This window comes from Aulostomus chinensis, chromosome 20 (assembly GCF_037954235.1).
Source record: "Aulostomus chinensis isolate RoL2024-O1b breed Wild chromosome 20, RoL_Achi_v1.0, whole genome shotgun sequence".
In the NCBI taxonomy this organism is placed as follows: domain Eukaryota; kingdom Metazoa; phylum Chordata; class Actinopteri; order Syngnathiformes; family Aulostomidae; genus Aulostomus; species Aulostomus chinensis.
The window spans coordinates 21319189-21342569 of record NC_141339.1 but is presented as its reverse complement, the minus strand read 5'-3'; the positions used below and the strand labels follow the sequence as shown (position 1 = coordinate 21342569).

General features: G+C 42.4%; 1 protein-coding gene and 1 long non-coding RNA gene across 2 annotated transcripts in view; one reads left to right on the top strand and one right to left on the bottom strand.

Annotated features, from left to right (window-relative positions):
- LOC147243231 (uncharacterized) overlaps positions 1–18372 on the bottom strand; it is a 44010-nt gene extending 25638 nt beyond the window's left edge. The window contains exons 1-4 of the long non-coding RNA XR_015110527.1: positions 17992–18372; positions 16737–16881; positions 11969–12093; positions 4111–4257 (exon numbers count right to left, since the gene is read on the bottom strand). This is a non-coding gene — a long non-coding RNA (uncharacterized LOC147243231). The remainder of the gene's footprint in view (positions 1–4110; positions 4258–11968; positions 12094–16736; positions 16882–17991) is intronic.
- On the top strand, positions 6162–22686 carry opn8b (opsin 8, group member b). The gene is made up of 4 exons (XM_086188805.1): positions 6162–6252; positions 15182–15475; positions 16746–17071; positions 18067–22686. The coding sequence occupies exons 1-4, from the start codon at positions 6183–6185 to the stop codon at positions 18421–18423; spliced, it is 1047 nt and encodes a 348-aa protein (XP_086044931.1). The 5' UTR covers positions 6162–6182; the 3' UTR covers positions 18424–22686.
- The last annotated feature ends 695 nt before the right edge of the window (positions 22687–23381 follow it).

The window sequence follows — 23381 nt, the reverse complement described above, 5'->3', positions numbered from 1 at the left end:
TGATTGCACCCAAATCAGTAATTTAGAGACCTGCTACACTGCAGGGACAAATTTCATGCAACATCTTGGTTTAGATTTGACTTGAAAGTGATACATGCTGAATCTTGCTGTATAAAATTTCAACCAAACCACTTTTGATTTAGTTTTACATTTTATTTTCAGACCCGCTCTGTGCTAATACCTTACATCTTCCAGTGGTTCAGAAGCTAAAAATTTTACCCAAAGCAGAACTTCAAACCAAAAGTAACCTCTCTTTATTAGTTCTCTAACCTGCTTGAGATGACTAATACTGCTAAACAGACGTGACCAGTCTTGTTCTGATCTCCTTCAGCTTCAAGTCCAACCCTCAGCTGTCTGCCCTCCGTATTAATTGGTCTGTCCCCGGAGATCAAAAGAGTTGTAATGGCTGCCAGGTCTTTTCCGATCAGGTCCCAAAGCTTACATAAGACTCTCTCCCTCTCTCGACTCCTGGAAATCTAAAATTAAAACCCATCATGACACCATGAATTTATGAAACCTCAGCAACTGAGTTCCATTCTGCCAACAAGAAAACTGTAAACATGCTGTTAACATTCTAGTCCTGACATCACAAGCCATGTCTCTCACTTTCCTTCCCTGCCTATTTTCTCGTCATTATTCCCTCTTTTCTTTCCTGTGTGAATGAGCACATTGACCCTGACTCTCTCTCTCTCTCTCTCTCTCTCTCCTGTGCACGTCGTCACTGGGTTCTTTTTGTATGAATCCTGCATTGTATTCTCCTATTTCAAGGTGCCGAAAACAGCGTTAATGTGCTTTCTGTTTGGCAGCACTGAATACTGAGCAGGCATCACGCTGGAATGTGGAGCTGAAAGGCAGCGCTGCATCAACCTGATGCTGCTTCATCACTCTACTATAAGCAGGACCATGATTTCCCTTCATCGCGCTGTACTTGTTAAGAACCACCAGAGGTGATTCCTCTTGATGTTTTAGAAGATGAGCCCAAAGTAAATGCATGATTCCTGAATGATAATACTCTGAAGTTTTACTGCCAACGGTTAGGCTCAGTCTAAGAGCTACGAGCATTGAGGTGAGGAATTTTTTTGAAAACACTCAAATTAAAGGGTCTAATTTTCAGCAAATGATTCGTTTGAAAGCAGGTGCCTGCAGATGAATAGAGCTGGGAGGTGGAACGCAAAAGGGCCACAGCATCCAGACTGACCCAAACGTGCTTTCACCAAGATATCAAAATAGAGTATTTCCCTCTCGTTCCGCAGAGGCTGAAAGGGGCTTCCATGTTGGCTTCAGTTTTCCAAACAGGAGGTAACTTGGAGGTTGTCTGTTTAACTCTACTGTGACACAAACCTGATGTTTTAAGGTAGCTCACATTGTTTTTCAGAGAATTCTTTTGCCAACACCAAGCCAGCTTTTCAAGATTTACACACTCGGGCTGCTGCGACAAGTTTTCCTTTATGGTTGTGGAAAAGCAGAGTTTTTGTCAGGACAAAAGGCTGAAACTAAGACAAAAAGATGCCTTCACTTCACACAGACAAATCCAACTCGACCCGTATTTAGATTTTGTGAGATAAATCCACATTTCAGCCCTAACAGCCTTCTCTTCGTCCTTCTCTGCTTCTGTCTCCCAAAGCTTGGTCGTCAAAACATTAAGTCACGTGGTTAATCAGCATCTTAATTAATATCTTCCTGGAGGGTGTTTTTCGTGTTCACATTCACTGACACGTTTCTGGAAGAAGAGGTGCCACGAGAGTTCAAGTACTGTGTGCAGAGAGAGAGAGAGAACAAAACCGCTATACAGAGCAAACTATACCTCCTACAAAGGAGGTGTGGAGTGAAACGAGAGTGCTCTCAGGGAAGATTTGATTAGAGGTGTTAAATCATCTCATTTCGTATATTCAAAGCACACAAACAAAATGCTCGCAACAACAAGTCGATTTAATTTTTTATGTTGTAGAAAAGCCCGTGGGTCTTTGCCTCACGTCACGCCACCGGCACTTGATCTGCGTTTTACGTTCAAAACTATTCATTTTATTTACTCATTTCTTATTTTAGCTCATTCTTAATCCCTTACTGATGTTAATAATAGCTGATTTATTCATATTGCTTTTCCAGCACATTGGTCAGCTGAGGTTTTTTTTAAAAAAAAATTTCATGTCTCATAGAATTAAGCTTTGACTGGACTTGATTTAAACATGTTTACACACACCAGGTCCTCAGGGAGAAGTCTGGTGGGCAGAGAGAGAGAGAGGGAGAGAGAGAGAGAGAGAGACAAACACACACACACACACACACACACACACACACACACACACACACACACACACACACACACACACACACACACCAACCCAAACCTGGGAATCCCGGAAAAAAATACTGTATCTCTTTAGGGCTAAAACATCTAAATGCTCCACTGTGTTCAGCAGCTGACTCTGCCATGGGGCGCCATCTAACTCTGTGGGTTTGAGGGTGCTTTTTCGCACAAAAAAAACAGAATGAAAGAAAGAAAAGAGGCAGCTTGCTGTAGCGGTGAGAAAATATTTCATGGTCCAGGCCAAGTAACCAAAAAAAAAAAAAAATGTGTTTAACAACTGTTCATGGGACTTTTTGCGCAGCGTGGTCTCATTGATCGTGACCAAATACAAAGCTAACAACGGGCGCACGACCTCAGCAGCTCCACCATTGTTTTTCCACGCTAGCACAGTTCAGTTTTTAATTCACAAAGAAATTTCAAAAGACGCAATGACACTTGACCAGTCCCGACAACAAGAAGCCACGACAACAACAAAAAGAAGGGATTGCTATTCTAGCCCTATCAATAAAGGATCCGCTCTCAAAAATTGTACGCCACCAGGTGATAAAAAAAAATAAAGATGGCCCCCCTAAATCAGGTGAATATTCTTGATAAGTTTGTCATCGCAAGCTAACACTTTCATACAAAACTTTGTCATTTCGTCCATTTCAAAATATTGATAACAGCAACTTTAGGTTGCTGGGTAGGAAGAAGAGGGACGTCAGAGCTTCAAAGAAACATCTAGTCCATTACAAATGATGTAAACCACGCAAACATCAACCCCCCCAGAAGGGTTTTAGAAGATAAGAAGTGCATTCAATCCAGGATTTAAGGATAAACAATGCCTCTATATGAGAAACATCAACAAAACTGGGTTTGTTTACAGCAATAACACCGCAGGGAACTGAGCGCCACAGGCTTACTGTCTCCTGGTCGATGTGCTGATGTCGCTGTGACAGAAAAATACGAGCCTCTTACCTTCGAGTCCTTCCACACAGATGAATTAGCAGGATTTTGGAGTTGGGGAAGAAGCGCTCATGACTTGTGGAAATTGGTTTCCACGCTACATGGGAACCACTTCTGTCTGTCTTTTCTGTTAACATAATTACTGACATAAATAAATACACTGTGTAACCAGCGTAGGAAGACGCCAAATTCTAGCTAAAAGACATTATTCGCCAGCCTCCCCAAAGCCAGACAAAAAGATAGAGACCCTTTTCTCCTCTGAGCTGCATTGATTGGTCTAAGACCAGGTGACAGCTAATTAGCTTAGCACAATGGATGTTGGTGGCTGGGCATGTTAGCATACCGTCGCATGGGTATATCAACTACCTAGCGTCAAAAATCTGTAGTGCCTCCTGTGTATTCTGGCTCAAACTGATACAAAGTCAGCCATGATTTGAGGTATGCTAACAGTTCCCAACCACTACAATTCATTGTGCTAAGCTAACTAAGCATTAGCCAGTGTCTGTGGTTCTCAGCTTCAGAATACAGCACACAGGAAAGAAGGATATCCATCTTCTCGTCTGGCTCTGGAGAGGATGAACGATTAGTCCGTTGTGAGTCGTGATGTGAGAGAAAGCAGGAGCCCCCCCTGCAGGACAGAAGATACTGTACTCAGCAAATTTAATATTTCTTAAATTCTTGAGGGGGATGAAGTATTCTGCAACTTCCTGTGACAGGCTTGGCTACCACCGTTTACACCATTAAAAGCTCTTTATCTGAGACGAGCTTGGAGTCCCCATGCACACGCCTGCGTGCCTCATCATGATAAACTCTGTCTCTGTGTATCAGATGGTCACAGAAAAACTGCGTGTACTAACCCTTTACAAATTGCTTCATGCCGTCACCAGAAAAGGCGCTTTTTCGAGGTTTGACAGTCTCAAATTACCCTCCAGCGGCGTACGTCTACTGCCTGCTGAACTCGAGTCTGTTGGCGCTGAGGGTCATTGCGTCTCCAACTCCAGGTGCTGATGTACGGGAAAGAGAGAGAGAGAGAGACAGAGAGAAAAAAAAAAGGGCTGCTGAAGATGAAAAGTCTCTCAATCATGAAGACAATTTCAACAAGTTTTTTTGTTTGTTTTTTTAGACACAGACACATAGAACATGTAGAAGATCAATCAGGGTCATTTTTGATTGATTGTGTTCGGTCAAGCGCATCCAGTAGATAATCATAATCAAGACTGCTAAATGAATTCCCCGTGGGAAGCAGGTCGGCACCTTAATGAAACATAATTAGCTGGCAGGCGGCTGGATCTGAGCTCATAGGAATAAGAGGATACTTGACATTCCTCTCAAGTCTCCTGCAGGATTCTGAAGGCATTTATGCCGAGATAAACTGTTCATAAACTGTAAACTGCTAACCAACTGTTCACTAAGCTTTAACTAACCATAGCTCATGTCAATAAAGAGTGTTACCTGAACTACTACAAGTCTCATGGCTAAAAGTGAGCGTGCCCTTTTTGATGAAAGCGTGACGTTGCTACCATGGGTGGTAAAGGCGGGAAGATTTCACTTTCAATGTTGAGGGAAGTCAAATTCGGCAGTCTGTGAGATCCCAAATCAAATATGGCCGCCACTCAGATCATCAAACATTTAGAATTTCTTTCATTTTTAACATTGAACTTTAATAAACTTTCCAAAGAACAACACGTTCATCTAAAGGTACGTTCTAGTTAACGTGTGGTTGTACATGAGAGTGCTGAAAAAGCATTATTTAAGCATAATTAACCATTAATTAATGCTCTTCATGACCCTTATTATGAAGAGGGGAACATTTATCCCGTAAAGTGACAGCTCATCCAAACCAGTTTTCACTTTCGAGCCACAAATTTTGCATTTCACGCAAAGCCAAGAAGGTGTCAACCCAGTTTGATGCTCCGTTTCGTAGATAAATACTGCGTCATCTCAGCTGCCGCACCCAATCAGTGACGCAAAAACATGTGACCTCATCACATAAATAATCTAACAACTTCACAAACTTGCTTCAAGAGACGCCATTTTCTTCTTCTGTTTTGCCAGTGGCGTCATCAACGACACAAACCAATCAGGAGCCTCTTTTTATGACGTATCGATCGATGTACCAGTCCCATGTTTATATCGGCCCAGTTTTCTCTCGTAACCAATGAGGAAAAAAAACCATACATCTATCATTTATACAGATGTTTTGAAAAGAAAATTTGGAACTTTTGAACCCGCAACGTCCTTGCTGTGAGGCGAAGGTGCTAACCACTGCAACCAGCAGCAACAAAAAAAAGAGCAACTTGAAGTGGCTGAACAATAATATTTGCTCCTCTTCAGTCTTTTTTTTTTAATTTTTTTTTTTAAAACCCTCATTATTGGTGTCATGGCTGACGTTCACGCTCAAATCTCTTGTGTTCTCTTCAGCAATGATGAAAAAGCAACACTGGATACACGATGTACCAGCATTTCTACCTCAACTACGGTAATGATCTAAAACTTTATGCTAAACTCTTAGAAAAATAATCCGGGAAGAACGCCTGCCCACTGGGACTGATCAGCGCGTCCGGGACCCATGTATCTGAGCTCTCTCTCTCTCACACACACACACACACACACACACTATCTATCCTTCTCCTCCTCCTCCACTGAGCTCCTCTCACACATGTAGTCACGCTTCTGCCCTCATAAGCCACCATCGACCCTCTGACGCCTCACAAGCCACAGGCGTCTCTGCTGGAGCGCAGGACACCTGCGCGCCGCGCTGCGCCCCGGCCACCTCTCCACTCTCCGCATCCTCGTTTACTCCAGGACAGATGGATCTGACACCGGAGCGCGTCAGCACCAGCAGCAGGACTCTTTAGCTCTCATATGTTCCGACTCATGAAGTCAGGTCGCTTCTGTGTTCTTCCGGTTAGAGCTCGCAACCGTTCTGATGGATATCTACACCTCCACTTTGTCACCGGCGCTGGACATCGGCACCGGCTGTTACCTGCTGTTTGTGGGTAAGTTAAGAGCGGAGACGGAGTGAATGGACGCTGGGGCAGGGAGGGAGCAAAAAATAAATACGTCTATCATATCATCCACTGGCTGCTCAGGGTTTGGAGCTGCAGCCCGCTTCATGTAGAAAATGAAGTGCCAACTCATTCACACACACACACACACACACACACAGAGCGAGAGAGAGAGAAGGCAACAGGTGGGACCACTTTAATACCTTATTATACAGAAAATAATGAACTCCTGTTTAATAGATGGCTTGTAAACTCTAAATAAGAAAGCGGGATTACATAAACTAAAAAAGAATTAAAGTTACGATCTGAAAGTGTTGCTGGAACGTTTTATTTAAAAAAAAACGTAAAAAAAAAACTGCAGTTCCTCACTTGACCATTGGACGCGATCAATCGTGGTGTTGGAATGACGACATGTTTACGGCCTGGTATTTATAAAATACAGGTAGCTGCAGGGGGTGGTGTGTGTGTGTGTGTGGTTAACTCCTGTTTCACTCACAAAAAAAACCTGAGGGTGAGCAACATGAGTGTGAGTGTGTGTGTGTGTGTGTGTGTGGGGGGGGGGGGGTCTCTTGCTCCCAGTTCCCTCAGGCTGCAAAGGATGACAACAGACCAATGATTGATGTCACTCTCCCACTTGTTGAACTTTCTATGGCTTCTAGAATAGAACACCCCTGCCGTAATGAGCTTTTGTTGCTTTACAAACGCGTGTAACTGAAGACATTAACTAAGGGATGGTCAACGAGCAGGTGTGCGTGAAAATGGTTTTGGATGCACAACGCAGAGGCAAAGAACCGCCGCGCGGCGGAAGTGCATGAAAAACCGTAGACAGGCACACCTATGAGTTGATCACTCATACCAGGGTCACTCAACAGTCTGGAGAAGCCCATCAGTTATTCGAACTGCTGGTCACACATGGAATGGTTTTGGTCTCCCGGGGACCGGTTCCAGCTGCTTGCTGTCTTGCAATGCTGTTATTTGATTGTGTTGAAATTTCTACAATTTTCTGCTTTCCAAATAAGCAGATTTAACTGCACTGAAATGATAAAATTGGACTTCAAGGCAATAAAATTAGGAGTACAGAGTAGATTTGAGCTTGTTAAATTATGGGAAAAGGGTGCAACCCCCCCCCCCCCCCCCCCAACACACACCGCGGCGGTGTAAACTGCACAGAAAAAAAACGACAACGAATCGAACAGATGTCCATACTTGATATTTTGCCGTGCAATGTACTTATTGTGAGTTACGCTCCTCCTGGAAAATCAACAAAATGATTTTTTTTAAAAAAATAACAAATACAAAATAAATGTTGTTTTCTGCACTTGTGTAACATTGTGCGATGGTTCATAAATTCAATGTGTTTCTTTAATCAGCAGTGAAACGGAGTGGTTTTGTTGTCTGTGTTAAAATATAGTGTACGTATGAAATCTGGTGTTAAACTGTGTAACCCCACAGACAAGCCTGGAGGACGTGTTCTCTTGTGTTTCATCATGTGAGGTGACTGAACCAGGAATGTGGCGTAAGAATGTCCAACTGACAGTCATGCTGAAGACACACACACACACACATATATATATATATATATATGTGTGTGTATATATATATATATATATATATATATATATATATATATGTGTGTGTGTGTGTGTGTATATATTTGTGGTTCTTTTTTTTAATGTATTTTTTTTTTCTTCCTTGAATGCCACCATCTCTCAGTGGTTCACTTTTCAAATTCATTTTCTGTGCGGTGCTCAGGTATTTTACATAAGAAATGGCGTAGGAAATGGCGTGCTACAATGGGGGGGGGGGGGGTGATATGACGAACTCCAACCGAGGCTACAGATGGATCTGAAGAATGAGGAATGTCAAACATTTCTATGAGAGGTTGTGTTTCCTTTAATTACAACACAAGCCAGCTTCATTCCAAATATCTTGGATACAGAATTCTTCCACTGTCATTACAGAGCTGTGTGTGCGCTTGTGTGTGTGTGTGCGCTTGTGTGTGTGTTGCATGAATCACACCTGAATAAAAACACTCGGGAGCAGGAATTTTGGCCCCTCACCATCACTGGAATTTTTCACACGGCACCTTTGTGTGTGTGTGTGTATCTATCTTTGACACGTCATTGGAAGATTTTCGTGTTTTGGGTGATACAACCCGTCTGAAGACACGCTGTCGACATCTGGTTCGAGGAACGTCTCAATCTGACAGCCGAAGTTACAAAATTGAAGCAGCACACGAGCGGCGCCTCATAGTTATCCACTAATCCTGTTGGGTACTTGGTAGTTCACACCCTTAAACGCAACGCTGTTGTATCATTTCAAGTTAGGCTGGATTCTGATTGATCATTCCAGCAACTAGGAGGTGTGCCAAAGTGGCGTCGCAATGAGGTCTAAAAATCAGAAGTTAAGATTGTGAAGGGGTTGTTTTTTTTGGCTACACACCTGATATGAGGTCTGTGGTTCACATTAGCTTCAGGTCATTCAGTTGTGTCCCAAATAAGAAGTTGTTGTGGACGCAGAAGTTTCGTGCAACCGTGCTGGATTTGGGTCATAGCATAACGTTAGCTTGGTACATTTTACGATTACGTTTATGTTTAAAAAAAAAAAAAAAATCATTAAAGCGGTGTTCATTTGTGATGATTGATGACAAACTGTGTCAATCTAATAAACTTTTTTTTTTTTTAACCACAGAAATATTTAGTATTGTCATAATCAAAAATACAATGTATACAAACAAACAAAAAAAAAAACCCTCATTGCCTTTTGCTCGAGGGAACCCTTGAGGATGCTAACGGTTGGGTTGACCCAGAAATACCGCACCCCTGTGGTTCTCTATCACTGCCTAATGATATCTATGTATATGACATATAAGACATAATTTCATTTAATTTGCTCAGAAGTAACACTAACTTTTAAAAAGATATAAAGGAGAAAATCCATGATAAGCAGCCCATAGTACTGTAGCGGAGGGTGAGACTGCCTGCGACATAATAGCTTGATGTGTGCCTTTTAATGAGGGCTTTAGCTTCTTGCGCACCGTGCTGGTTGACCAACGGAAATGAGCTTTTACGTTCATTACACACTGCAGGTCATCTCCTTTCAACGCACTGCAAAGATCTCAGGGTGAATCCATTAGGAGCACTCCCTTATTAGCCCTGAACAAGAGGAAGATGTCAGTGCCTGTGATTCAAGGGGAAACCTCTCCTGAGATACTCAGAACAAATTAGGAATAACAATGAAAGTATTTTTCGCATGCAAGACACAAAGTGACTCTCCACAACAATGTCATTCAGGAACTGCAACAGAGGATGGAAATACATGAAAATACTCCTTGGATCTAACATTATACACATTCATATGAATGTGTGGTAATGAATGTTTAGCCGATACTGATGTGCCGGTAATTCATTTTAACCGATAGCTGGTACTTATCACTGTTGAATTCATTCAATTTTCACATTTTGTACATATCTGGAAAATGCCCATTAACCCTTTATTACGTAACCCTATATTTGGCAAACTTGGCCAAGACAAATACAGTTTTTAAAAAAAAATGACCATTATTGGCTGATACCAATGGACAAACAATGGGCCGAGGACAAAAGATCTGATCCCTGCTGCTAAAACAAGGCAGCCAGTCGCTGCAAATCAAATATAACAATCACAGATACACAGATCAATCAATCAATCAATCTGATCAGCCATTTTGTGCATGTGCTGCCTGGTTAAATAATGACGTAGTCTCCACAGATACAATCTGTCCATTCATGGTTGGGGGACATCTCACGTCTCCTTTGTCACTGTTACATAAACATCGCTCCATCGATCTCGAGAGGACAACAAGGCTCTAAATTTAGAGCAGCGTCTGGATGCCTGCTCCTTATGGTCATTAAGTACACATTAACTATGCAGGAGTGCAGAAAATCATGGTCAACAGAGTGGATGACGTAAACGGTGCTCGTCGGTCTTCCGCCACCCAATATCGAAACCCAAATCTCGCCTCGTTGCAGGTTTCTTTGTAGGTCGGATGATGCAAAAACTGTCAAACTCCTTTCGATCCCACTCGATGGAGCTCAGGAAGATTAGGGATGGTTCCACATCACATGGAAGTTTCAAGGAATTACTTTCCACTCTGTCTCCAAAACTGCCAATGTTGGAGTTTCTTTGATATCTTATATCTTTACATTACGGAAGGAGTTGTTTTTTTTCCCCCTCTTGTAGACTGGAAGGTTGGTCCATCCCCAGTCCTCCATTCTTCACCTCCACGTCTCACAAACTCTATATTCGCTTTTGGAAATTATGTTTTATAACGTGTTAAAACCACTGAAGTCTGGTTACGTTCATGCAGAAAAAACAACAACAACCACACGTGGTGAAATGAATATTAGGTGGTGGTTAAGGTTGTGATGAGAGCAAGACAGCTAGGTAATATCTTAAACTTACATGCACTTTTGTTTTAAAATACCACCTAAAAATCTTTTTTCATACGCAGAATCAATGATTCAGATTGTACCGTTGTTTATTTATTTTTGTTTTCTTGACATTTTCCACAATTTACCAGCAACAGTTGATTTGCTGGATGGATTTGCTGTGTTAATAACCCAGGATTCAGTGCGGTTGCTGATTATGTGTGAGATTAATAATGGTTTTAGATCTCCTTGAAAACACCTAACCAATAAAAACGTTGGCATTTTTAAAAACCGGAGGTTTTTCCGAGGAATATAATAGAATTGGACTTTGTTTTGAAGCAAAAGTTTACATCTTTGGCTTGCACATAAAATAATTGCCTCAATGTTCATTGAACACGTTTTAAAAAATTAAACCCCGGATGTTGCCTCAGGTCAAATGTGCTGTATGTTTACGTAATGGGACAGAAAATGTTAGCGTGTGCAGTAAATGAGAGGCCTCATCGCTCAGTCAGCCTCCTGGTCTTCACCTCCTCCACCCCCCCACCTCCACCTTTTTGTTTTTCACTCTCCCTTTCCCTCACATAATCCCACTCTAATCAATAGGGTGCCATTAGACTAGTGTGGAGCCCTGTTAGGGTACGGGTGACAAAGCAGCCTGTGGTTATTTGATGCAGCTATTACTGGGGTCAGCTCCCTCCAGAATCTCGCAAATCTATCTGTCAAATACACACGAGTTGAAAAAAAAATCTATGGCCTCCTGACACCTTGTGATTAATGCTCTGCAAGTGGTCGACTGCAATTCCTGAAGTATATATACATACACACACACACACACACATATATACACACACACACACACACACACATATATATAAATATCCTCTGCTTTGGGAGCAAGTCCTTTGAGAATATGCAACAGATTAGGAATTTCATAATCCCCGTGTGCAACATTGCTGCTCATAACTTGTGTTTAATCGTGACTTCCGCATCCCTGCATTCCTCAGAGAGGCGGCTGCTGTTGTTAGGGGTCACAGGGATGGTGCCGGAGTTAAAAAAAAAAAAAAGGAAGGAAGAAAGAGAGAGAGAGAAAACTGTAAAATGTAGATAAAGAGCACTTAATCCAGTTTTAGGGCAGATTAGTCAGACCGCCACTAAGCAACAGGAAATGCCATGATTCGTTTTTTTTTTTTTTTTATGCTTTCCTTCATTTAGAATCCGAACATCAGGTTTCACCACCTTCTAACTCCACAGAACAGACGCATACCTTGACACGCGCGGAGGTGTGAGGGTTCACTCACCGCCGATGGTGGCTTGAACCCCAGCGTGACAGCGCCAACGTGCTGGAGCCTCCCCCCGCGGAGGGATGCCTTCTCTGAGTGGCTCTAGTTCGAACTTCGGAACGGGTTCATCCTTTTTAAGAGTCCTGGAGAGGTGGAGAGGAGGAGATGACGGTTCACTTTCTAAATTGGGCAAAGCATTAAACAACATTTAAAAACTCTTCTTTTACAGCTTAAATCAAAAAGAACATCTTTGAATGCAAACTCATTCGTGCCCATCTAGTTTATTTTCATGCTGTGTTTTTATTTTTAATTTTTTAATTCTGAAATAAGGATCTCCTGGCTGGGCTCTGCGTCTCACCACTCAATATCCGTGACAGCAGCGATAGTTAATGCAGTGTTCAGCCACACATCCCTCTTATGGAGTCAGACAGAGAGGAGGTGTCAGTCCCCAGGGTCCGACTCCATAAACCTCTGACGGCCATGGGGACCGAGGCAAAAACACTCTAGAAATCTCATTTAGACTCTAAGAGAGTGGGACATTCTAGTTCTTGGAATGGGATTTCCTCTCGTATTTTATACATTTCTCATCAACTTTTTTAGGGAAAAAAAATAAATAAAAATTGTTGCCCGAACTTCCCAAAGCCAGACAAGAGGATAAATAGCTTTCTCTTCTCTGTGCAGGACTAGGAAGCTGAGACCCACAAATACCGGCCGACCGCTGGTTAAATTAGCACAGTGAATGATAGCGGATGGAAAATGTTAGCATCCACAAGTGGACAGCTGTCCACAAGTTCTCATCCGCCTCGCAGAGTCGGCCTAAAATTAGTAGCAGTTACTGTACCTCTAGTCATCGACCAATGTTTTGCACTGTTGGCAGAAATTCTTAGGTGCTGCGTCGCATCACTGCGCCCCGTCGGGAAAGTTTCTCTGACTATCTTACAGTAAAATCCCAATATTTAAAATGGCCTTTTCATTGACCAAGTTATGCAAATTCCTGATTCTATTCATGCAAAACGTTTTTGAAGGAAAGTGTATTCGATTACCGTTGACAGAGGTATGCTAACACTTTCCACCCACTACCATTCATTGTGCTAAGCTAACTAGCAGTTGTCTGCTCTCAGTTCTCCATTGCACACACAAATGAAAGAGGGGCATCCATCTTCTTGTCTGGCTCGAGGAAGTAATTGCAGATAAGCAAATTTCCCCCCCAAAAATTTCTTCCTATAAAGTTCACGAATTGACAGGATGCATCTTCTGTGTTTGACAGAGAGAAAAAAAAAATCAGAAAAAAAGCAACGCTGAAATCACAACAACACAAAGCAAAAATAAGCAAAAAACACTGGACATCAGATTAAATTCCACTCAATTTCATTTATCCGGCAAAACAATGACTAAGCCTAAAGCTTCCTTTCGTGTGCAGGGGGGTGTACTTGAGCAGATTTTCAGAGTTGAGGCATAATCTTTGTTGTCGTCTTAATTAAAAATAAGTATAAATCGATGAAAGACGGATGGAGTGGGCAGTTTGGATTATGCTGACCGGATCAAGCGGATTATCTCAGAAACAGACAGAGAAGTTCCTTACAGAAATCTTTTTTTTTTTTTTTTTTTGCCACTACAGCAAGATTCATCATCCCTAAAAGGTTTTAGAGTTCTGAATGGGGTATCACAACATGACATAATGTTTCTTTTCTCCTTGTTGTCATGGTATCCAAGTCTGTATTTGCTGGGGGAGCGAGAGACGCTGGATCGGTGTTTCATCCTCTTGCAGAATTTAGCTCGAGAAGAATATTTACCTGGTGATGCATCCTTGAAAGTGTCAGAGCAATACTAGAGAGGGACGACGCACTGGAAAGTCTGTGAAAGTTTCTGGGCATATTTGTGATTGTTTGAAGTCGGTGGCCATGGGTCACCAGTAGCTTTAAGCTAAATGTAAGTGGCTGGCTCTTCCTACATTCTGGAGTCACGTAGGTGAATAAAACAGCTTTGCCAGCTCAAGACACCTATTTGTATGTGAAGGGAAAATTTTAAAACATTTTTTTTATCAATTCAAGTCGTTGACTACATAATTGATGATAATTTACAATTTGAAATTTCTTGAGAATTTTGTTTTTTTTTAAACTAATTTCTAACTGCTTATGGGTTTCCTATGTTTTTTTTTTAAAGAAATGAAGTTAATTTTTTGTAGGTGGAAGGGGAATCAAATTTAATAAATTACCAAATGAGTGGCACAAAAAAATGGAAAAAAATGAACACTTGAATGTAAAAACACACAAGATCTTGAAAAAGATTATGTTCACGCTTTGTTAATAATATATACTGACTATGTTTGAGGCTGTCCTAGAGGAATACTTGTGGTTTTATCTTGGATTCCTACAAGGTATCCAAAGCACACAGGAATAAAGAGACACGCCTCAATTTATATCCTAAACAAGCTAGCGTTAGCACGTTAGCTGTACTAGTTAGCAGCCATGTGAGTTAGCAGCTGTGTGAGTTAGCAAGTTAAAATGGGAATATAGAGTAACTTAAAGGGAAATATACAATTCCCACCACACAACTCTACATTGTATACATTTCTATATGTAAGTAAACAGCTGTTATTTAGGGTTTTGTTCTTGGTTACCGGTGTTTTGTTTAGAGGGAACAACAACACAAAACAAGGATCTGACAGAATTATCGGCAACAAAGTAAAGGCTCCTCCTACAAAATTTAAAAAAAAAACTTTAGTGAAATAAAGTGTGTTTACTTTAAGCTTTTAAAATTATATTATATTAAATGACCAAAGGGGAAAAAAACGGTAAGTCACAACCTGAGATAGTTAAGTATCTGAAAACACATCCCCCATCATATTTTGAAGTTTTGCTAGCATTTTATTTGAAAAGGTCACGGGAGGAAAGCTCTTTTAATTGACTGGAAGAATCGCAAGGAAATAAGTCAGGTTTTGCATTGATGTATACAGCAACGTGACTGACTACCAACACAAACAAAGCTGTAAATCAATCAAGGCCAGAAAATATGGAGGGTTTTGTGGTGTTGTGAAATTTTTCAACATCTTTTCTCAAGACGAGAGGGCGCATCTGAGGTTAGTCATTGTGGAGACACATTGTTATGTCTACGCAATCAATGCAGCCCTGCTTTTGAAATATTTACTGCCCCCCACCCCCACCCCCCCGTGTTCACTCTTTGCATCTTTTGTCTCCTCTCTCCTGCTCCTCCACCTCTTGTCCCTCTCAGCTGTTCTCTCCATTATAGGAAACCTGCTAGTTCTTATTATGGCTTTCAAAAGGTCATCGAGGATGAAGCCACCGGAGCTGCTGAGTGTGAATCTGGCCGTGACAGACCTGGGGGCAGCTATCACCATGTACCCACTGGCTGTGGCCTCCGCCTGGAGCCACCGCTGGCTTGGAGGAGATGTTACCTGTATTTATTACGGTGTGGCTGGCTTCTTCTTTGGTGTTGCCAGTATCATGAACCTGACTATCTTGGCCATCGTACGCTTCATTGTGTCCCTTGATCTGCAGTCTCCAAGTGAGTATTTCAGAGATTCAAACACCGGTGTCCAGGTAGCTCAGTGGTCTAGGAGGGTCACTGGTTAGTGCCCCCAGCTTGGCTGGGCATCCGTACAAACACAAAGCATGCCTCCTTGGTTGGGGGGAGGCATGCTCTAGGAACTGGAGAGATTAGTGTGAACCCCCCCAGATGGAAAGATTCAGTCGACTCCACATGTGAAATAATCACAAAAGCCTTGTACAGTGAGTTGGCTGGGGTATGATCACGATATGACATTACCACGACACCATAACGATACCATAATGTCATGATACTATAATATCCTGATGCGGTAATGCCATGATACGATAATACCAAAAAAACGGTAATGTCCATCCATCCATCCATTTTCCATTCCAGTTACCCGTTCAGGGCTGCGAGTCTGTCGCAGGGGATGCAATGATACCACGATACGATAATGTTGTGATACGGTTATATCACGATATGATAATGTCACAATACCGTAAAATCACAATGCCATAATGTCATAATATTATAATATCAAGATAGGTTTATATCACGATAAGATAATGTCACGTTATGTTAATATCACGATACCATAATGTTGCCATACGCTAATATCACAATACGATAATGTAACGATACCTTAATATCACGATAATTCAAGTACGATTTAATCGTCTGTGCGTGCAAGACGTTTTTTCTGGTTCCGTGTATGATGCTGATGCCGATAGGGTGATCAGGTTCTCTGTTAGCTACGGGGGTCCGCTGACCCAAGGTCTGACACTGCTTTTGTCCACCAACTTGCAACATGCGGGTGGGAGAACTTTTATAACCTGATAGGTGTAAAAAAGCAACGCTCTGGAAGCAGCTTCCATCAGCTCATTAACTAGCAAGGCCAAGGTCGTCTCAATTCAAACATGAAATTTATGTAAAAATGAACAATATCCTCGATTTAAAAAAATACACAAACATATCGACTGTGTATACACACAAACACACACGTGCACTACAGTTTCAGCCTATGCTTCCTGATTAGAACAAGCATCTCACTGCTGAGTCTGGGAGGGGCTCACATAAATGCGATAAGCAGCACAAGGGAAGTAAAATTTCCGTATAAGAGCACAAGCACGCTTAGGGAGCTCTGGCTCAGGGGGGGGGGGGATAACAGTAACAATACAGTAACAATGGCTAAGTCTCCTGGAAGACCATAACACAGGTCATTGACACTTTTATCTCTTGCACACATCAGCACATCTGACCTCATTCTTTCTCTCACCTTCTGCAGAGGAAAAAATCAGCTGGAAGCAGGTGAAGATGCTGTGCTTGTGGACGTGGATGTACGCGCTGTTCTGGGCTCTGTTACCCATACTGGGCTGGGGACGGTACGGCCCAGAACCCTTCGGTCTGTCCTGCTCTCTCGCCTGGGGACAAATGAAACATGAGGGCTTTTCGTTCGTCATTTCCATGTTCACCTTCAACCTGGCCACTCCCTCCGTCATCATTATCTGCTGCTACTTCGGCATCGCCATCAAGCTCTATTTCACCTACAAGAAGGTGAACAACAGAAACAGAGCTCCCAAGATAGTCATGCTGCATCGCAGGCTGTTGACAGTAAGTCTCTGAGCCGACCAGTCTATACTCCATACTCAAACACAGGATTCCATGGGGGCTTCTGCTGTAAAACAGGTGGAAAAGGCATTACCACAGGTGTGGTTCAGACCTTTTTTTTTTTAGTCAAACATCCTCAAATATAAACCTGAACATCCTCCATCAACAACATGGGACAAATTCCAGTTTTTTTGGATTGTTTTGACTTAAACTGCCAAAAGACTACCAGGTCTACTACCACCGCTGTATTCAATCATACTGGCAGCCATGGTTGTCATTTCAGTTATTGTCATTATTATTAGCCAATTATTGTGTTGTTTGAGCCAATTCTTCCAGCTGCTGTGCTTTCGCCTCCATGACTCCCCACAACTGCGCCCTTCACTTTTGAGTTGTCGATCACTTCTTCAACGTAACCTCAGCTAATGATTTCTGCCATTTGCTTTAACAGTTCATAACCCTGTAATGAAATTATTCAATCCATTAAGCCAATTCAAACATTTGTAATAGTTTTTTGATGATTATCCATGCGTTCAGGCCTTAATGCACGTTATTATTAAAACAATGAATAGACTAAGTGTAGCTGACAAATCCATTCATATTGCTTTCGCTGATTTGAGCCGTTCATTAGAAATGCTTTAATTACTTGATTAATTTGGAGTCTCACTGTTGTCAGTTTCAACGACTGTTCCTTTCTATTTTTTCCAGCTTTTACTAATTTATTGCTATTCCCTCAATTCATCCACGACTTGAGTTTCAATTTCTTACCAACATGATATTTTTTGCTAACTTATTCCAAGCTATATCCATTCAAACATAAGCAAATTGTTTTTAATATTTAGCAATCGTGTCTGTAATCATGATTGTTACAATATCAAAATGTAATGAGGCACTGGGGGAATGAACTGGATTTTACTGGTTCTTACTGTTCTGTGGTAGATAAATGCCACGGCTACCGGTAGGAGATGAGCTTCTGATGCGTCCGTGCTTTTATCTTGCAGATCGCCGTTTTGGTCAGCGTAGGATTCCTGGGCTGTTGGGCTCCCTATGGTCTGGTAAGCCTGTGGTCAATCTTCCGTGACAGCAGCAGCATCCCTCCTGAGGTCACCCTGCTGCCCTGCATGTTTGCAAAGAGTTCCACCCTCTACAATCCCATGATCTATTACATCTTCAGCCAGAGCTTCAAAAGGGAAGTAAAGCAGCTGCGCTGGCTGTGTGCAGGCTCCACTTCATGCCAGGTCTCTAACAACATCAATGACAACAGCATTTATATGGTGAGCACCAACATGGAGCCCAGAGGAGCCACCAGGTTTCCTCTGCAGGACAGCACAGAGTCCAAGATGGTGACGTTGGGTTAAGAGGTGTTCTTGGAATACGTCTCAGAGGAAAACTTTTTAGCGGCGACTTTTATCTTTTGTTTTCAGCGGCTGTTCCTGTGCGGTTCCAGGCACATGAGAGGATCAGGAACCGCAGTTGGATTAGCACGGAGCAGTCAGATATTTAAAACCTCAAGTGAGTTCTCCCAGGGTTGACATATTCATATTTCTTGAGAAACAAATTACAAATATCCATGGCAAGAGTGTTACGTTTCCCCAGGAAACAAAACCCGAAGGGTCGCAGGATGACAAACCAAGAAAATACCACCCCACCCCACCCAAACAAAGTCAAAAGCAAAATGGACCCTTGGTTTCTAGAAGCTGGCAACGAGAATACTTCCCCCCAAACTGACAGGCAAAAGAATTTGACCCAAAACCAAAGGAAGTGTGGGAGTCAGCGGACAGGGTGGGAAACAAGATATGTCGGAATTCTTAAAGCCACTCAAATCCAACTGATGGCGTTGACTGCCTGGAGACACACGACCATCCGAGCAAGGCCACTGCCACCTCCTCGTCAAGCCTCCCATCACAGGTGCACCCAAGAGCTCCTGACCGTGTGACCGCGATCCTCAGAACGCTGCGCACACCGGGATCTTGGCGGATCCGTCCCTGACAAGAGTCAGTGAAGATGGAGTATTTTTTTACGAAAGCTGACACAGGTCTCTATGTTTGATTGACACGTCGATATTTGAGCCACGGGAAAGAGAGAGACAAGACTCCTGCTCATGACTCAAAGAATAGGATGAAAACATTTGTTTAAACGATAGATGATATCATGTCAATTAGATTTGTTAGAAATGTCAATCAGGTGTCTACAGTGGAGAAAACCCTAAATGTTAAAGAGATGCAGACCAGCAGACTATCATCTTGCCAAAAAAAGAGGGAGAAAGTGACACTTAGCAGTCCTCCTCTGCGGTTCGTCTGGGTGGAACAGGCCCTCGTCTGGGTGGTTGATTCAAGTGTGTGGGAAAATACAGCAAGTCGAAGTGATACTTGAACCCAAAGTCTATCCATCTTTCTTTCAAGTACTTACAAACAGAACAGAATATTTACCTTGAAGCTAATGGTGACTAGCGGCAAACTACGACACCAAACCAACAGCGAAACTGACATAAACCCCCCCCCCCTCCTCCAAAAAACCCAGTTTACAAACTCACACGTGAATCGTCCGGTGAAATCTCTCTCTTCTTTTTTTTTTTTCCAGCCGTGTGCTCAGGAACAAGAAACACTTTGATTTGAGCTAAAAAGAAGAAAACAAGCGATAGAAACCATAACCTTCTAGTTTGGTGCTTGTTGAGGGTAGAGCTGAGGGTGACCAGCTGGAGCGTCGGGGAAACCCACTAAACTTGCCCACGCTCATTTACAGAAGCAGGATGCGGGTTGTACTGCACGGTGCACTTTGTTTGGCTGTTAGCGGTCAGTCAGCATCACTCCAAGCTAAACATGCACGAGTCACAATGAAATAATGAGAAAGGAAAACAAAACAAAAAAAAGACTTGTGAGCTCCAGACATCCATTTGTGAGTACTTGAAATGCAGAATACACTTTTTGAGTGAAGTATTGCTTGGATTAAGTATTTAATCTACTGACAATTAAGGTTTTACTTAATATTGGAGGCTACAGTGCAGATGGAGGTTAATTTCTCTCAATTGGAGGAAAATGTGAGTCTTAATGCTTGGACTGTTATACTGCGTGAAAGAAGATTAAAAAAAATTTCAAGCAAAAAGAAAAAAGAAAAAGGACGAATAATCGTGCGTGATATCAAAATATTACTTGCGCGGACGAGTTGACAAGGAACGTTCCCCACCGCGTCTCACGTCGGCCACTCTGTCAAGGAGAGGCTCAAACACAGAACGTTAAGAAGCGTTTGTGGAACCGTCTTGCGATCCAAGTTTGGTTTAGGCTTCAAGGACGTCTACTTTCTAGTTCTAAGCACAGCCAGACTGTATTATAGGTTGTAATATGACTTGACATCTCTTTATGTTTCTAGTATAGTGAATGCTCCGGTCCTCCAGTGTATTTTCTCTGCTGCTAAAAGCTGCTAGCTTTGTAGGGACCACAGCGACATTGGGATTAGACACGGGGAAGCTAACTGGTTTACAGCGACACTCCAACCAAAGTGTGTCTTAAGTACTCACAGTATCATGTCTTGGGATCATTTTTCCATCTTGCATGAGTTCTTTTTGACTACAGAATGCAAATAGCGCTATATTTAGCTTGAGGCTAATGGCGTCTGACTGATAACCACAGAGAAATCCCGCCCCGGCCCCCCCAAAAAATAAGTCCAGCGCCTGGTGCATTACAGCCCTTCATCTTCTTCATCCTCCCTCACAGCAGCACCAAGTGAGACAAGCTGGGAGATTCCATCGACCCACTTGCTCACGCTAGTTCACGTGAGCGCCGAACTTGAAGCGTCGGTCGTCTTAAAGCTCAAATCAGAGTCTAACTGGATCACTGATTTTATGACGACGATGCGCCGGATGATCCAATAGTTGGCTTGCAAAGTACAGTATCGTCGTTTTTTCCTAGCTGCTGTTAGCTGCCAGTCACTGTTGGCTTAAAGCCACATGTGGTGGGCCTTTCTGAACCGTGGAGTCGTGAAGAAAAGAGGGCAACGACACCTTCGTGAGCTCATTTGTGCGCACTGTCATGGCGGAAAACATTTTTTGGATAAAGTATTGCTTCGGGTGTGTCAAACGTTACCTTAGATTAGCAACTGCCTACATTGCAAAAACTCAAAATTTCGGATCTCCAACACTGACATTAAAAAAGGCCACACGGGGCTGGTGCACTGCAAAAAAGTAAAACTTTACAAAAATACAAAATACATCATTATGTGAATGTGCCTCCCGCTCCCTTAATGCTTTCGCAGCTTCATTAATATCAAAGAGCCAACTCACTGTTTGAACATGTTCGTCTTGCTTGTTAGTTTGTTTTATGTATTTCAGGTAACAAAAACAAAAACAACAACTTTGATTTTATTTAATTTTTTGTTTTTGTTTTTTGGATGTGTGTTACGACTAGACATTAGAAAAATAGTCTACTCAGTGAGGTCCTGGAGCCCGGCCACCATCCCAGAGTAGGAGACACTGAGGAGTGCGCTCACGTGATCCCAAAGACCCCACAGGGGTTTTTCTCATTTCTATTATTTGCTGCTTCGTAGCTCAATTAAGTCTCCTGCTGTTTTCCTATTTACTTCCTGTCCAGTGTGTCTTGCCTCTGTTGATGATCTGCATCGCCCCGGTGTGCTCCACCCACGTCCATTCATCCCGTCCTTCCCGTTCTTACGACCTCTGTGCCCCAGCCTTGTTTTTTTTTTTTGTTTTTTTTTTCTTCAAGCGTTTGAGTCTTAAGGTTTATTTAAATGTCTCTGCACTGACCCTTTGAGCAAAGGACTGAGCTTCTACCTCTCTGCCAGGTCTACAAATCCTACTTCCAGGTCAGCTTGCCGTTCGGTTTCTACATTGTTAAGAGTTTCGCATGCTAGCTCTCTCTTTGAACCGTCTCTGAACTGAAGACCCACAATCCTGGGGTGGATTAGGAAGCATTCTGGCCCCAATCTGCATCGTGTGAGCACCACAGTGCCAGAAAGATGGAAATCTTCTCACAGAGAACTTTTAGGAAACCAAGGCGGCGAAGCAGAATATAGCGACCAACTACGCTTTCACGTGAGGTCAAGAAATTCATAGTTTCTGAGATGATTATTCGAATTGGAGGAAAAGTCCCTTGGCACAAAAAACAACAACAACAAAACAGCAATTTATATTTACAGCCAATAAGAGACTGTGCTTTTACACTCTATATTCAAATACTGTGAAATATCAGTCAACTAAGCTGCAGATTGTAGTTGAGTCTGTGTTTACCGGTGGTTAAGCCAACCTGATCCAAGTATTAACTCCACCAGAACGGCTTTTAGGTCTGGAACAGCAACAAATAGCAGCGGTGGAGCCCTGGAGGGGCCACAGAGAGGGTGAAGTGTAGATACACTCAGGGCACGAGATACGACTTGTTCTCGCAATTCAGGTATTTTAAAAAAATTTAAACAAGTTGTATCTCATGGCCACAAAATAACTAAATGAGAGCAAGTACATTTCATTGCCTCAAAAAAAAAAAAAAAACCCAAAAAACAAAACCAACCTGTGACCACTCCAGGCCTCCGTGGAAGTCAGGATGACATCAAAATTACGTGTTGGACCGTCTTGAAAAGCCAAAGATTCTGTACCAAATTACTTTGTGTAAGCGCAGGGGGGGGGGGGGGGGGGGAAGCTGCTGTTTATTTTATGTTGTCACACCCATTTAGAAGTTACGAGACAGAGTACTGTGTGTAATTATTTTCTTGCTTATGAAATAATCCCAAAGAGGAAAAAAAAACCAACAACAACCCAAGAAACACTGAATCTTGGTGAAAACTCTGGATTGAATGATGAAATTCATTCTCAAAATGGGTCGGTGTACGAGGCCTCGTGTTACTGAACGCCTCCATTTTATATGGGACAGGATCGGACTGCGTCTTTGTGTGCAACAGTTCTATTTTATTTATTTATTTTTTTTAAGTCTCCTTTACCTCGGAAGCTGCCGTCAGGGGAGAGAAAGAAGAAAAAAGGCCTCAAGGTTATCACAGTCCTCATTAGCGCCTGGAGTTAGCTCGCTGTCCACGGTGCAGCAGACATACAAATCCTTGAGGTACTCCCGAGTGCTTCCAGCATCCAAATGAAGTAACTGGGTGTACTAATGAGAACTGTGTGACACGGCAGAGAGAACAAGACTTATGCATCGGATTGTTTTGTTAACAGTGGAACCCGCAAGTTCCAGACAAAAATGAGAGATAAGACGTTTTGACAACAAACAGTAACTGTTATTAGGGCACACTCATTAGTGGGTCAGGTGGTTCAAGGGGTTTGCGTATGGTTGAAAGGTTTACAAAAACAACAACAACAAAA